Consider the following 13,069-nt stretch of genomic DNA (forward strand, 5'->3'; position numbering starts at 1 on the left):
CATTAATAACAACCGAGAAACTTTTTAGTATTACAACCACTGGGGTTATCACTGCTGGTCTTGATGCGCCATGCATTGGTCTACTAAATACAGTAGATACGGCTAAATACTCTACTATCAACGGTTACTGTAAAACTCCTATTAGTACTATCAACGATCTTGATACAAATGTTGACTATTTACCCATTATTCTATCCATTAATCTACCCATTAATCTATCCATTAATCTACATCCCATTAATCTATTACTCCCTATGTCTTAAACTATTACTCTCAACTATTTATTTCTTACTATTTCTTATTTTCTATTTATTTTTAGTTTAATTTTTCTTCTCTCTACGCCTGTTTTGCCCCACTATCGAGTGAAGCGAGATGGTGGAGTGTAGGACTATCGAGCGAAGCGAGATAGTGTTGATAGGAGTCAGTACTGTTCGACTATCTCGCTTCGCTCGATAGTGGAGTGTAGGTCGATAGTGTTGGTACAAGTCAGTACTGCTCCACTATCTCGCTTCGCTCGATAGTAGAGTGTAGGTCGATAGTGTTGATAGGAGTCAGTACTGCCCCACTATCGAGCAAAGCGAGATGGTGTCGGTCGATAGTGTCGCCCCAAAAGTCAGTACTGTTCGACTATCGAGCGAAGCGAGATAGTGGAGTGTAGGTCGATAGTGTTGATAGGAGTCAGTACTGTTCGACTATCGAGCGAAGCGAGATAGTGGAGTGTAGGTCGATAGTGTTGATAGGAGTCAGTACTGTTCGACTATCGAGCGAAGCGAGATAGTGGAGTGTAGGTCGATAGTGTTGGTGGGAGTTAGTACTGCTCCACTATCTCGCTCCACTATCTCGCTCCATTATCTCGCTTCGCTCGATAGTGTCGCTCGACAGTGTCGCTCGACAGTGTCGCTCGATAGTGTCGCTCGATAGTGTCGCCCGCCCGAAAAGTTTTTCCCTCCGTAAGAATTTCAAAGAGAAAATGGAGAAGTTTAAAGTAAGAGGAAGAAAAATTCTTACTAGCCAACGCATTTTACTTTTCTATATTGTAGGTATATCTTTCCAACAAAGTATCTGCGGCTTTAACATTGTAAAGAGGTACGTGTACGTGTACGTGTGGTTCTCCCTTAAGCTGGTTTGAAAGTTGTCTCATAGATATTAATTATCCCCCTCCCCCCATGACTAAGCTGGAGGACAATAGTGAAGGCTCTCGAAAGAAGTTTATTCTAGGGGAGAATATTCATTTTGAAGTATCAAATGGCAAAATGGTTATGGAAGCTGCTGGTGATGCTGGTGGTGCAAATGGTGCAAGTGCAAGTGCAAGTGCAAGTGCAAGTGCAGGTGGTGCAGGTGGTGCAGGTGGTGCAGGTGCAGGTGCCGGTGCTGTTATTGGTGACACTCTCGAAAAGGCAAAAGCTAGTCAGCGCTTACATCTGCAATTGAATTTACGTGATCCAGGAACTCAGAGTGCGAGTGCAGCAAAGAAGAAGAAAAAGAGAAGAGGTAAAAAGGCTAGTAAAATGATTCGAGGAGCTCAAGCCTATTTAAATCGACCAGACGAGGACTATCCAACGTCTCGTGTGATCAAGCAGGCTCCAAATGGCGATGTTGTGGTGGAGAGCCTAGACGACGGCGAATTTGAGGAAGAGTTTGAGGAAGAGGAAGAAAATTACAACCACAACCACAGCCACAACCACGATTCCAACCACGATTCCAATCACGACCAGTTGAGTGAGAATGAAAGTAGTGTTTGTGCCGGACACCTGCATCAAACACGCAGAAATGTTTCCCCTTCAAATCATAATTATAATCATAATCACGGTCGCCGCCATCATCATCATCATCAATTACAGCATGGGTTTGGCCAGCATATGTCTAATGCCAAATTGAGAAAGAGCAGCCAGGATGTGCATAATAGTTTATGGGAAAGCGCTTCTATTGAGGAGCAAGAGAAATTAAAAGAGTTTTGGGAATCCTTGGAAGAAGCACAGAAATTAGATTTGGTCAAGATTGATAAAGAATCTATTATGAAGATGTTCAAGAACGAAACAAGACAACATTTGCAACAGCTACTGCAGCTGCAAAGTGGTGGAAATGTGAATAATCCAAATACTTCGACAAGTTCCAATAACTGTGCTTGTAAATATTGCGGCAGAAGGAACAATATCATCGAAGAAGAATTGGAGAGTATTTATGATAACCATTTTGACGATATTATTGATTTTATTCACGAAGTGCGAGATATAAATGACTTGAATGCATTGCCAGGATTATTGTTTGGTGGATTTCATATGCTAGAAGAAGAGCGAAGATTACAGAAACGGAAACAACTACATAATGAAAGTTTGGAATTAGCAAAGAATGCCAATACTACAAGTCAAGCGCATATTGAGGAAATAAGATCGCAAATGGATAAGTTGAAGATGGGACAGAGGCAACAAGTGCAACAACAAAAATCATCGTCTCAAATGAGAGCACCATTGAGTATCACTAAACTGTCTCATCCACCACCACCGCCACCGCCATCGATAACACAATTACAACAACAGCAACAGCAGCAAGAACAGCAACAACAACAACAACAACAACAACAACAGCAAGAACACGAACAAGAACAACAACAACAACAACAACAGCAGCAGCAGCAAGAACACGAACAAGAACAAGAACAACCAAATTCTGTACCACAAGTTCAAATTCGAACTAGTAACACGAAAACTGCTGGTTCAACAAAGCAGCATCCTACAGTGCAAATCAGTGCTACATTTCTGAGCTCAAATTCAACAGAAACACAACTTTTCAACAAGTTGCTAGATCCTAAACTATTTGAAGCTCTTGAGAGTTTGGATTTGCAAAAAATGAAGGAAGTATCTCATTTTGATCCAAAAAATGCAGCACATATTAATATGTTGGAAAAAGCAGGGTCTTTGAGAGAAATTGTGAGAGATTTACATAACGTAGATAGAAATCATTTGGAGAAGGGCATGTCTTACGTTCAGAACATGGGCAAACTATTTTCCAAAATGGCAAGTTCGAATCCAACTGGTTCAGGGATTGCTCCGAAGATTATGTCTGCTCAGTTGAGTGATCAATTCAATCAAGGTCTTTCCACGTTTGCTGAGGATCTATTGAAGAATGATGGCAATTCTTTCATTAGTATGATGGAAGCACTTTCAGAGTCACGTTCTGCTCGTGAGGAATTTTTAAAGGAGAAATTTAAATTCAGTGGCTCAGTAAAGAATCTACCTAGTCAACAACAACAACAACAGCAGCAACAACAGCAACAGTCACAGTCACATTGGGTTGATGAGGATGACGAAGAGGAACCTTATTATTGCCATCATCACCATCATCATCACGAGGAGAATGAAGATTACGAAGATGATGAAGAAGAAGAAGAGGAAGAAGAAGAAGAAGAGGAAGAAAATGAGGAGGAAGTGGATGCTCATGAAGTAGAAGAGGATGAAGAAGAAGAGGTAGACGATGATGAGGATGAAGATTACGAGTATGACGACGAGGACGATGAGGAAGATGAGAATGAGGAAGATTTTGATGAGGAAGAAGATTTCGACGAAAAAGATGCAAGTGATACTGAGTCCGAAATATCTGAAGAAGAGAAAATGCAGGAGATTCGTCGTTTGTTTTTAATTCAGGTAATCAAACTATTTCAAGAAAGATTAAAGAGTGCGTATAAAGAAAAAGTGTCCAAGGATAATACTAGAAAATTATTTGAAGAATTGGAAGCAGAAGAAGCGGCAAAAAGGGAAAAAGAAGCCAAGAAGTTGAAACAAAAGGAGAAAGCAAAGGAAAAGAAAAGATTACAACAATTGGCCAAAGAAGAAGAGAAAAAAAAGAAAGAGGAAGAGGCACGAAGGATAGCCGATGAATTGAATGCCAAACAGGAGCAAATAAGAGCCGAACAAAGAAAAAAGAAAGAAGAGGCTAGATTGAAGCGAGAGGAGGAAAAGAAAAAGAAATTGGAAGAGGCAAAGAGAAGAGAAGCTGAGCACAAGAGAAAAGTTGAAGAACAGATTAGACACGATGAAGAGCAAAGAAGGATCAAAGAAGAGCGCCGCAAAGAGATGGAAGAAAAGAAACGAAAAAAAGAAGAGGAGAAGAAACTAAGAGAATTGTTGAAAAAACAAAAAGAAGATGAGAAAGAAAAGCTTAGGATTGCTCGTGAAGAACAACAGCAGCAACAGCAGCAGCAACAACAGCAGCAGCAACAACAACAGCAACAACAACAGCAACAGCAGCAACAACAACAACAGCAGCAGCAGCAACAACAACAACTATTAACTCAAGGTGCAAATACAAGAGACTTTAGTCAAGCAAGGCGTAGTCAAGTTAAAGCAATGATGGACTATGATGAAGAACAAGAACTTGCAAGACAAATTGAGGAAGAGAAATCCAAATTTTCGAATGATTCTAATGGTAGTATCAACTCGTTGAACCATATCTATCACACAACAGGACCAGGCTCAATATCTAGCACCTCGTCTTCAGTTGGACTCTCTATGAGTGCACATATACCTACAATACAGCCAGTTCAATCTCATCCCTACTCAATAGATCCTTTGTCGTCGATACCGGCAACTCTCCAACAAAAAGCAACGGCTTCTCCTCAAATACCTCCAATCACTTTACTAAATGGAAGTAACACAACAATGAGTGCATCTCTTGCTACCAATATAGGCTTGAATAATAACGGTAGCACGCATGCTTTACCATGGGTTGGCAAGTCAGCTAATATGAACACAACACAAATGTCTGCAAATCATCAATCCTCCTTTTTGTGCAAATCAGCAGTTATGCCACAAGCTTCATCATCGTCAATAGCTCCAACCACTGGCGTTGCTCCTCAACAGCAACCTGGATTTCAACAGCAAAATTATTTCAGTCCGTTCAATACATTTGCTGAACCTACTGTCAATGATTCATTTGCCACAGCAGTAGCAGCAACAGCAGCTCCAATAAACACTAGTTGCAATATTTGGAATAGTTCAACCCCCGGTACAACTACACCCTCAGGTATAAGTAGGAACAACTCAGTTTGGGAAAGTACATCCGGAATGAAGAGTTCCAGTCCATTTTTGAACTCCAATACAACAAAAGCAAGTAGTCTTTGGGGGAATTCAAGTAACACCAATCTCAGCGTTAACAACAGCAACAACAACAACAACAATAACAATAACAACAACAACAACAACAACAATAACAATACCAATACCAATAACAATAACAACAACAACAACAACAACAACAACTTTGTTAATTCCGGCGGGCAAGGTGAGATGGATATGATTCAATCTACAATTTACAATTGTTTTCAAATCATGCAAAATTCACAGCAATTGGAATTCAATGTAGCACCGTTATCGATTATTTATCAAAATGTCAAGAGAATAATTGGTAATCCCCAGTTTACAATTAACCAATTTCTCAACTGTTGTCATTCAAATTCATTATATCAGTTTGAATTTATTTATGATGAGTTTGGCTCAGTGACACATTTGAAAGTTGGTCAATGCGGGAATGGTAATGGGTTTATTGTAAGAAGTAATTCAACCGCCGAACAATTACCAATGTCCGCAAGTTCTACAATGATTGGATTTTCTCCACAACAGCAACAGCAGCAGCAGCAACAACTCCAACAACTCCAACAACAGCAGCAACAACTCCAGCAACAACCGCAACAGCCGCAGCAGCCTCAGTTTCAACAGTCAACTCAACCACAAGGCACGGGCTTTCTGTCACAAGGATCGTTTGGTCAATCCAGTACTTCTTCTCCAGCATTAGCATTGAGTAGAACATCGCCGCCAGGATTGTTTAACGATACCGCATTATTGAGCACCATAAATGAATTGAATAATGGTGGTTCTGCAACTGGTAATGGCTACGGATCGGGGATATGGAACTAAAGAGAGAGAGAGAGAGATGGAAAAAGGGTTAATTGTGGAAGTGTTTTAGTTGTCTTTGGATTTTTTTCCTTTTTTTATTTTTTTTCGGTATATGTAAAGTAATAGTTTAAAAAGTTACCTTGAATTAAATACTTATTTGGTATTAAAAAGTGAAAATATAACGACGTAGAAAGTTAAATAATACTTATATACATATACATCCATATGTATGTATATGTATATATGTATATGGTTCCTAAAAAAGGTTATTCAAGTTAGGAAGAGAAGTTAACTCATGGCTAAATAATGTAAGGCTATTTGTTAATGAATGAAACTCTGGGTTTGATGTGTGCTATTGTTAATAATGGTTTAATAATGCTTACTTCTTTTGCTTCAAATAAAAAACGCTATAACCACGACGATTTGAGTGTAGAATATACTTCTCAATATTGTCATACTTGAAAGCAAACTTGACGCATCATTTTGCTGGTCTTTTGAAGTTGTTCCGGTACTTTTAGCCGAAGTTGAAGATGATCTAGTACTTTGCGCTAGTGTTGTAGATGCGATAACTCTATTGGCATTTGAAGTGGCACCAGGTGCTAGGGTGATAGATGTAGTTGCGCTTTCATCGCCAAAGATATAGCTATTCAACTCAGCAAATAGTCCCTTTTTTTCTAAATCTCGCAAAATTTGTTGAATGGCTCCTGAATATTTACCAAAGAATCCAATTAACGAATTCGGATCACCACCTAATAAAGATCCGATAAGCTTAGTGATAATAGTCGGGTCTTCAATTGCGGATGTAACCAATTCCGATATATTCAAGCCTGAGAATGAAATGTGAATTGCGCCAGAACTTGTCACTGCAGATATCAATTTGCTCGTCATATTCATATAAGAATCAGTTGAAATAAACCGCTTGATAAAATATACGGCAAATCCAGTATCATTCAATGCATTTAACAAACTTCCCGTAAACTGTCCAAATGCTTGAGATCCCAATATAGTAGCCAAACCATTGGTCAAAAACGATTGCATAGTTCCAGCAAACTCGTCATTAGAAGCAGCATCATCAGCTCTTTTGAGTATTTCAGTTATCAAATCATCATATAGCATTGAATCCCTCTTTTGTAAAACACCGGCAAAAATATACAATAGTACATTCTTTTGTGATAATACAACATTGTAAATCAAATCTACCAACTTTGGTCTAAAATTTTCATCCAACAAAATCCCATCCATAAGCGAAGTAACCAAGCCGCTCTCTTGAATTGCAGCTGAAATGGCAGATAAATTAACATTTTGTTGAATTATGGGGTTGCTTCCACTAAGGATTATATCAGCGACATTAATGGTGATATTTCTCCCCTTCAATAAGCTCGAGGTCAAGTTGGCAATATAGTTTACTCTATCTGGATGATCAGCCACAGCGTCTAATAACGTCCAAATGATCCCCGAAGAGTTAAGACTGTTTAAAACTGAAACGATAACATCATAATATTGACCATCATCGTCATTTTCTTCTCTCTTTTCAAAACTAAAAACTTCTCCATCTTCACTGAATAATTCAAGCATGTCGTAGTATAATCCAACTTCATGGTCGTCAAAGTGAGTTTCTACAAAGTGGTCAATTTCGTCTTTTAGATGGTACAACTCTCCATATGGTGTTGGCAATGTTTTCGAGTATGCTAGTGAGCAAAGTAGACACACGAGTGTCGTTATTATATGTATGAAATGCATATGTAGTGTATATAATCTCTTGATGATATATGAATGCCCTACGGTAAAACTAATGAATATGGATGCCTTTTGGTTGAAATATCCAAGGTAATAGCCAACCTGCTAGTCAGCGAATGAAGAATGGTATCGAGAAGAGGAAGAGGAAGAACAAGAAGAAGAAGAAGAAGAAGAAGAAAGTGGGTGATAACAATGTATAAAAATAAATAACTTATTTTGAAGAAGTTATAAGAAAGAGAAAGTATACTAATGCATGAAAAAGATTGATTAAATAAGAAATAAGAAATAAGCTATCAATTGTCATTATCAGAGCTTAAAACTCAAAAAAAACTATCTGAAACAGCAACATAGCACCTAAATACCTTATTGTTGAATCAATATGAAAAAGTACCTGATAATGGCCTCCCTCTTTACTTTTATGGGTATACATTTTCTTAACCATCTTTGGTTATTAAAATTCTGATTTGATTGCAAAAAGAATAGAAAAACGTTCATATGGTTTCCCAAAAAGGAAACTTATAATATACAGGATATGCAAAGTGTCAAAAAAAATGACATTACTGTTTTGAGATTCGGAAAATAAAACCGGGGGTGGGGTCGAAGAGTACAACCGGAAGGGAGGGGGGGGAGGGAGAAGGTGGGGTCGCCGAAGAGTAAGGAAAGCTATGTGCTTTTGTCCATTGAGCTGTACCACCAAGTAATAAAGTATACTCTCAGCGAAAGCAGGTCATGACCAAATACACAACTTAATGATTTTTTGCCTTCCTTTTGAATTATCCCTGTTTCAGGGGTTTTTGTCGGCGCATCTGTTTGCAGCATTTTGTAATTATTTCCTAAAATGGAAAATGATATTTTTTTTCTTTTTTGGCAAAAAAAAAAAAACACAAATATTCGGTAAACAAAGGGGGTCCATCCCAAATGCTACCAAAATTACTCCCACCTGTTAAAAGCTAGATACCACCATTGCCAAGAGGAGTATGGGTGTAATAGTTACCCCCCTTGTTCATCCTATTTATCCGTCATTATAGTACACTAAGCTCTTGAGTTGACGCTTTTAGTTATACTTTAAGCTCACCTATATGTATATATATATATATATATATATATTATTCCTGTTTCGAGAAACTTATTCTGTTTAGAGAGGTGAAAAAGAAAAAAAATATTGTCTGGGGCAATTTTTTTTTGCAATTTTTCTTTCTTTTCTTTTTGCATCAACGGGGTAATTTAATATCGTCTGGAATTTTTAATAAATTTTGAAAATCATCAAGACCTCATTCTGCTTTCCTTTCTTTTCGAAACTGTTCAGGTAGTTTTGGTATTATTTTAGATTCACCATTTTCACTTCATCAAGATCATACTTCAACCTTTGGTCAACTTTCTTTTGAAGACATCCCTAATTTTCTTTTTTTTTCTTTTTGCCTTGAAACCCTGCACGGCTTTTCCATACAATTTTATAGTTTACTATGAGAGTACCAATGTTAGCAACAATAATACCTACGACTTTACTACTTTGTTCGCAAGTTGTCAGATGTATAAACTTTGACGAATACGACTACATTTTGAAAGAAATTAGTGACTTGGATACGTTGGACGGTTTTGAGAGTATTCAAATGTTTGAAAAAAGAGATGATAATTCAACAAATGACGCAGTTGTTTCCCAGTATACAACCTTTTTCCAAACATTAGGTGCTTCAGGACTCTTGCCAGAAATTATTAACGAGATATCTTCAAGTCCAGAGCAAACACAAAACTTGGTGACTTATCTCGAGTTTTTTTTATCAGGTGATGGTGGAAATGAAACATCAACTGAAGGATTGAGCATCAACTTGAATATGACCCAAATTTTGAATTCGGTGATGTCTTCCGGGATAATCCAGTCAACAGCACAATACTTGTTAGTAAACGACGCAAGTAATCAATTTTTGGGCAACTTTCTTGGTGAGGTATTGGGTGCTCCAAAGAATGTCTGGGTAGGCTGGCTATTATTAGGTTTGGGTGACGGGCACGATTTAACTGTGGACTGGATTGCAGATTTGATAGTTAATACCACTTCAAAAGCCAATACAAATGAAGACAATATGTCTGAAATCAATGTTGAACAAGGATTACCAGTTACACCAAAAGGTCAAAATTATGACATTGTGATTGATGTTAATGGTGGTAGAGAAGGGAGCCAGACGAATTATGCAAGAGATGACGGTGACGATAACGAATATGCGGGATCATTTGATAAGTTCCTTAATAACGCAATCAACACAATATTGCAATCAAATATAGTTCAGTCTAATGCCAACGATATAATAGTTGCATTAAATCAATCGGGTATTGTAGGTCCTTTAGTTCTTGACATTTTGAAGCTTCCAAATCTTTCAAATTTGACAAACACAATAGCCAGTACATTATACAAAAATGGTGCATTAGATGGTCTTGACTTGGAGTCCACTTATGAAGATGCTAAGCAAAAAAACATTTTGAGCGACGCTTTGGAATATATATTAACTGATGGATATTGGTCTCCGCCTTTGGCCAAACTATTTAGAAGAATCGAAGATACAGGAGCATATCAAAGATTACAAGATAACATGTATGGACCTCACAAGAGACTTTGAAGAAAAGAAACAGAAAAGAGAGAACATCAAGACAGAAAGACATATGAATCAAGACAGAAAGACATATGAATCAAGACTGAAAGACATATGAAATCAAGACTGAAAGACATATGAAATCAAGACTGAAAGACATATGAAATCAAGACTGAAAGACATATGAAATCAAGACTGAAAGACATATGAAATCAAGACTGAAAGACATATGAAATCAAGACTGAAAGACATATGAAATCGAGACATTTCATAGGAACAACAACTCCATTTAGCCATAGTTTGGCAATATCCTTATTCAAATTCATTTCTCGCGTCACCAAACAAATACACTACTAATTTTTTTCTTTTGTTTTAATTTTCAAACTTCTATTCTACCACTAGTTTGACTACTAGGCTTTAATACGTTATGTAGACTGTATCTGCAATTCATCACGTATACCTCATACTGTTTCATCACCTTTACCTCATACTGCTTTTTTTCTTTTTTTTTTTTTAATTTTTGCCTTTTTCAAGGGTTTGGTTTCAGATAGTTAGAAGCCCTTTTCTATCTTGGTTTTTTTCTAAAACAACTGAAACGTTCCAAATAACACACGTTACTACTTGTCACTTTATAGTTTGTGATTTACTCTCTGCTGTATCAAGCATACTCTTTTTGTAAACATTGATATGATTTTGTTCTTCTGTTGGTCACTATAGCAGCTTTGATGAAAGCTGTTTTAAAAAATGTCCATCATATCGATTGTGCATGAATATAAGATTCTCTATTCTGCTAGAGTAACTCAGAAGCATAAGAAATGGCAAGATGGTCGACTTCGTTATTACGAGTTTAATAACAAGTTAGAGATTTACGATATAAACTGGAACTTGGTTGAAACGGACTTTTTTCACAAGCAAAGTCAAGAAGTCATACTTCATAAAGTATTGGAACTAGATAATGAGTTTATTTTGCCAAATGCAAATTACATCATTACTATTGAAGAAAATGTGAGTGTAATTGGTAAAGAGATTTCTTTTTTGAAAAAAATGGAAAAGGAAAAGGAGAAACGGCGTCGGCCACGGAGTTTTTGTGATGATGGTAAGTTGCCAAATAAGAGAGTTAAGAGAAAGCTAGTATATGAAAGGGAAAGACAGATTGTAGAAATAGTGCTGGATACACCAAGTTTTCCAATTAAACAAGAAGACATGGGGAAAAATCTGGGGAAGGGGGGAAATGAGAATCTACATGGAGAAAAATTGCATCAAGTAGAGAAACGTAATGAATCACGACGACCAAAGTAAAAAGGTTTTACAAAAAAGAAAAAATACCTTAAAACGAGTTGAAATATGTAAAACCTTGGACGCTTTATTGAACAACAGAGAATAAACAAGGTTGGCCCTATCCACCAAATTTTCATGTCTAAAATCTCTATTTCATTAATCTATAATATTAATATATTTTATTTCAACTGGTCAAATACGCAAAATTCTCCCATACCATCGTAACTATAAAAGTCCCTAGCTTGGATGATCTTTAACTCAAAAAATTTCATAGTCTCTGCATCGTTCATTTTACTCACAATTTCCAGTTGTTTGTTACATCCATTTAGCTTTTTGTCTTCACAAACTGCTTGCGCCTGTTGTTTCCCCAACTCGTGTGTCAACTTTAAGGTCTTTGCCACGATTGTCAATACTTGATTTACGGACCGACTCAATCGTTCAAACTCATTGGCTATTTCTCCATTGCCAACGAATTTATCCAAGAGTAATGCGGAAAATAAATCTCCTACTCCAGTGAAGTACGATTCGATTTTGACAATCTTGAAAATCGCTGTTTGTTGTTTTGCTGATATAATGCAGTAAATATACTTCTCATCATTTTCCTTGTTGCCCAAAACACCACCATCTACCGAGGTCACAACAACATACGGTATATGACACCCACTATGTAACTTGTCAATAGCCCTGTATAAACTCCCTCGATCATTTATCTCTTCATTTGTCAATAATTGCAATTCAAATTGATTCGGAGTGATCAAATCAACAATTCCTAAACTTATCAAATTCCTATACTCTAGCACGCAAGATTTGTCAACGTAGATAAATCCGTCATCGCCCATTACGGGATCAAACAAGTATATTAACTTTGGGTTATTCTTTTTCATTTCTTGTATATACCGACTTATGCAATCAATCAATTTGGCATTTGGTATATATCCAGTAAGAACTGCTGTATAGCTTAGACGTAATTTGTTTACTAGCTGGTCGAAAATCGAGTTGAGTTCTTTTTCCGACAATGTTGTTCCTGTGAAATGACCGTACCCCGTATGGTTTGAAAAATGCACGGTGTTGATGTTATCTACTTCCCATCCTTGTGATTGTAATGGAAAAATCGCGGCTTTCCCACCAGCATAGCCATGTACAACGTGAGATTGTATGGATAGTACCGATTTCATAGAGCCCTATACACTATCGAGCAAAGCGAGATAGTGTCGTAACAAGCTACTAAGCTAATGTGAATGCCTCTTCTAGAAGTAATGCCTTAAATTTTTCACTTTTCATTCTTCGCTTCTTTTTGCTTAAAAAGGAAAAATTATGCGCGCAGCTCAGATTCAATTCTCTATAAGCGCATAAACTTTGCAAGTGGGAATGGCATCAAGATAAAGTGGGAATGGCATCGAGATAAAGTGGGAATTGCATCAAGATAAAGTGGGAATGGCATCTAGATAAAGTGGGAATGGCATCAAGATAAAGTGGGAATGGCATCAAGATAAAGTGGGTATGACACGTTTGATAAACTCAAGATGAAAAGCATTTACCCCAGTGGACACATTATGCAAGTATCGGGGGATCTATTAGAGAGAG

At 37.3% G+C, this 13,069-nt stretch overlaps 4 protein-coding genes across 4 annotated transcripts; 2 read left to right on the top strand and 2 right to left on the bottom strand. All coding sequences in view use genetic code 12, as the record gives it.

Moving 5' to 3' along the window:
- Positions 1 to 1,166: 1,166 nt before the first annotated feature.
- Positions 1,167 to 5,909, top strand: KGF56_003483 (uncharacterized protein; the record flags this gene model as incomplete). Its single annotated transcript, XM_049324818.1, has 1 exon — positions 1,167 to 5,909. The coding sequence occupies one exon, from the start codon at positions 1,167 to 1,169 to the stop codon at positions 5,907 to 5,909; it is 4,743 nt and encodes a 1,580-aa protein (XP_049179412.1).
- A 372-nt stretch (positions 5,910 to 6,281) lies between these two features.
- On the bottom strand, positions 6,282 to 7,628 carry PGA45 (Pga45p; the record flags this gene model as incomplete). Its single annotated transcript, XM_049324821.1, has 1 exon — positions 6,282 to 7,628. One exon carries the CDS (start codon positions 7,626 to 7,628, stop codon positions 6,282 to 6,284), a length of 1,347 nt encoding a protein of 448 aa, XP_049179413.1.
- Positions 7,629 to 9,088: 1,460 nt separating this feature from the next.
- KGF56_003485 (uncharacterized protein) lies at positions 9,089 to 10,234 on the top strand (the record flags this gene model as incomplete). The annotated part of the gene is made up of 1 exon (XM_049324822.1): positions 9,089 to 10,234. The coding sequence occupies one exon, from the start codon at positions 9,089 to 9,091 to the stop codon at positions 10,232 to 10,234; it is 1,146 nt and encodes a 381-aa protein (XP_049179414.1).
- Positions 10,235 to 11,664: 1,430 nt separating this feature from the next.
- BUD16 (putative pyridoxal kinase) lies at positions 11,665 to 12,660 on the bottom strand (the record flags this gene model as incomplete). The annotated part of the gene is made up of 1 exon (XM_049324823.1): positions 11,665 to 12,660. One exon carries the CDS (start codon positions 12,658 to 12,660, stop codon positions 11,665 to 11,667), a length of 996 nt encoding a protein of 331 aa, XP_049179415.1.
- Positions 12,661 to 13,069: the final 409 nt, after the last annotated feature.

Source organism: Candida oxycetoniae (genome assembly GCF_023343755.2).
Source record: "Candida oxycetoniae strain CBS 10844 chromosome Unknown scaffold36, whole genome shotgun sequence".
Taxonomy (NCBI): Eukaryota; Fungi; Ascomycota; class Pichiomycetes; order Serinales; family Debaryomycetaceae; genus Lodderomyces; species Lodderomyces oxycetoniae.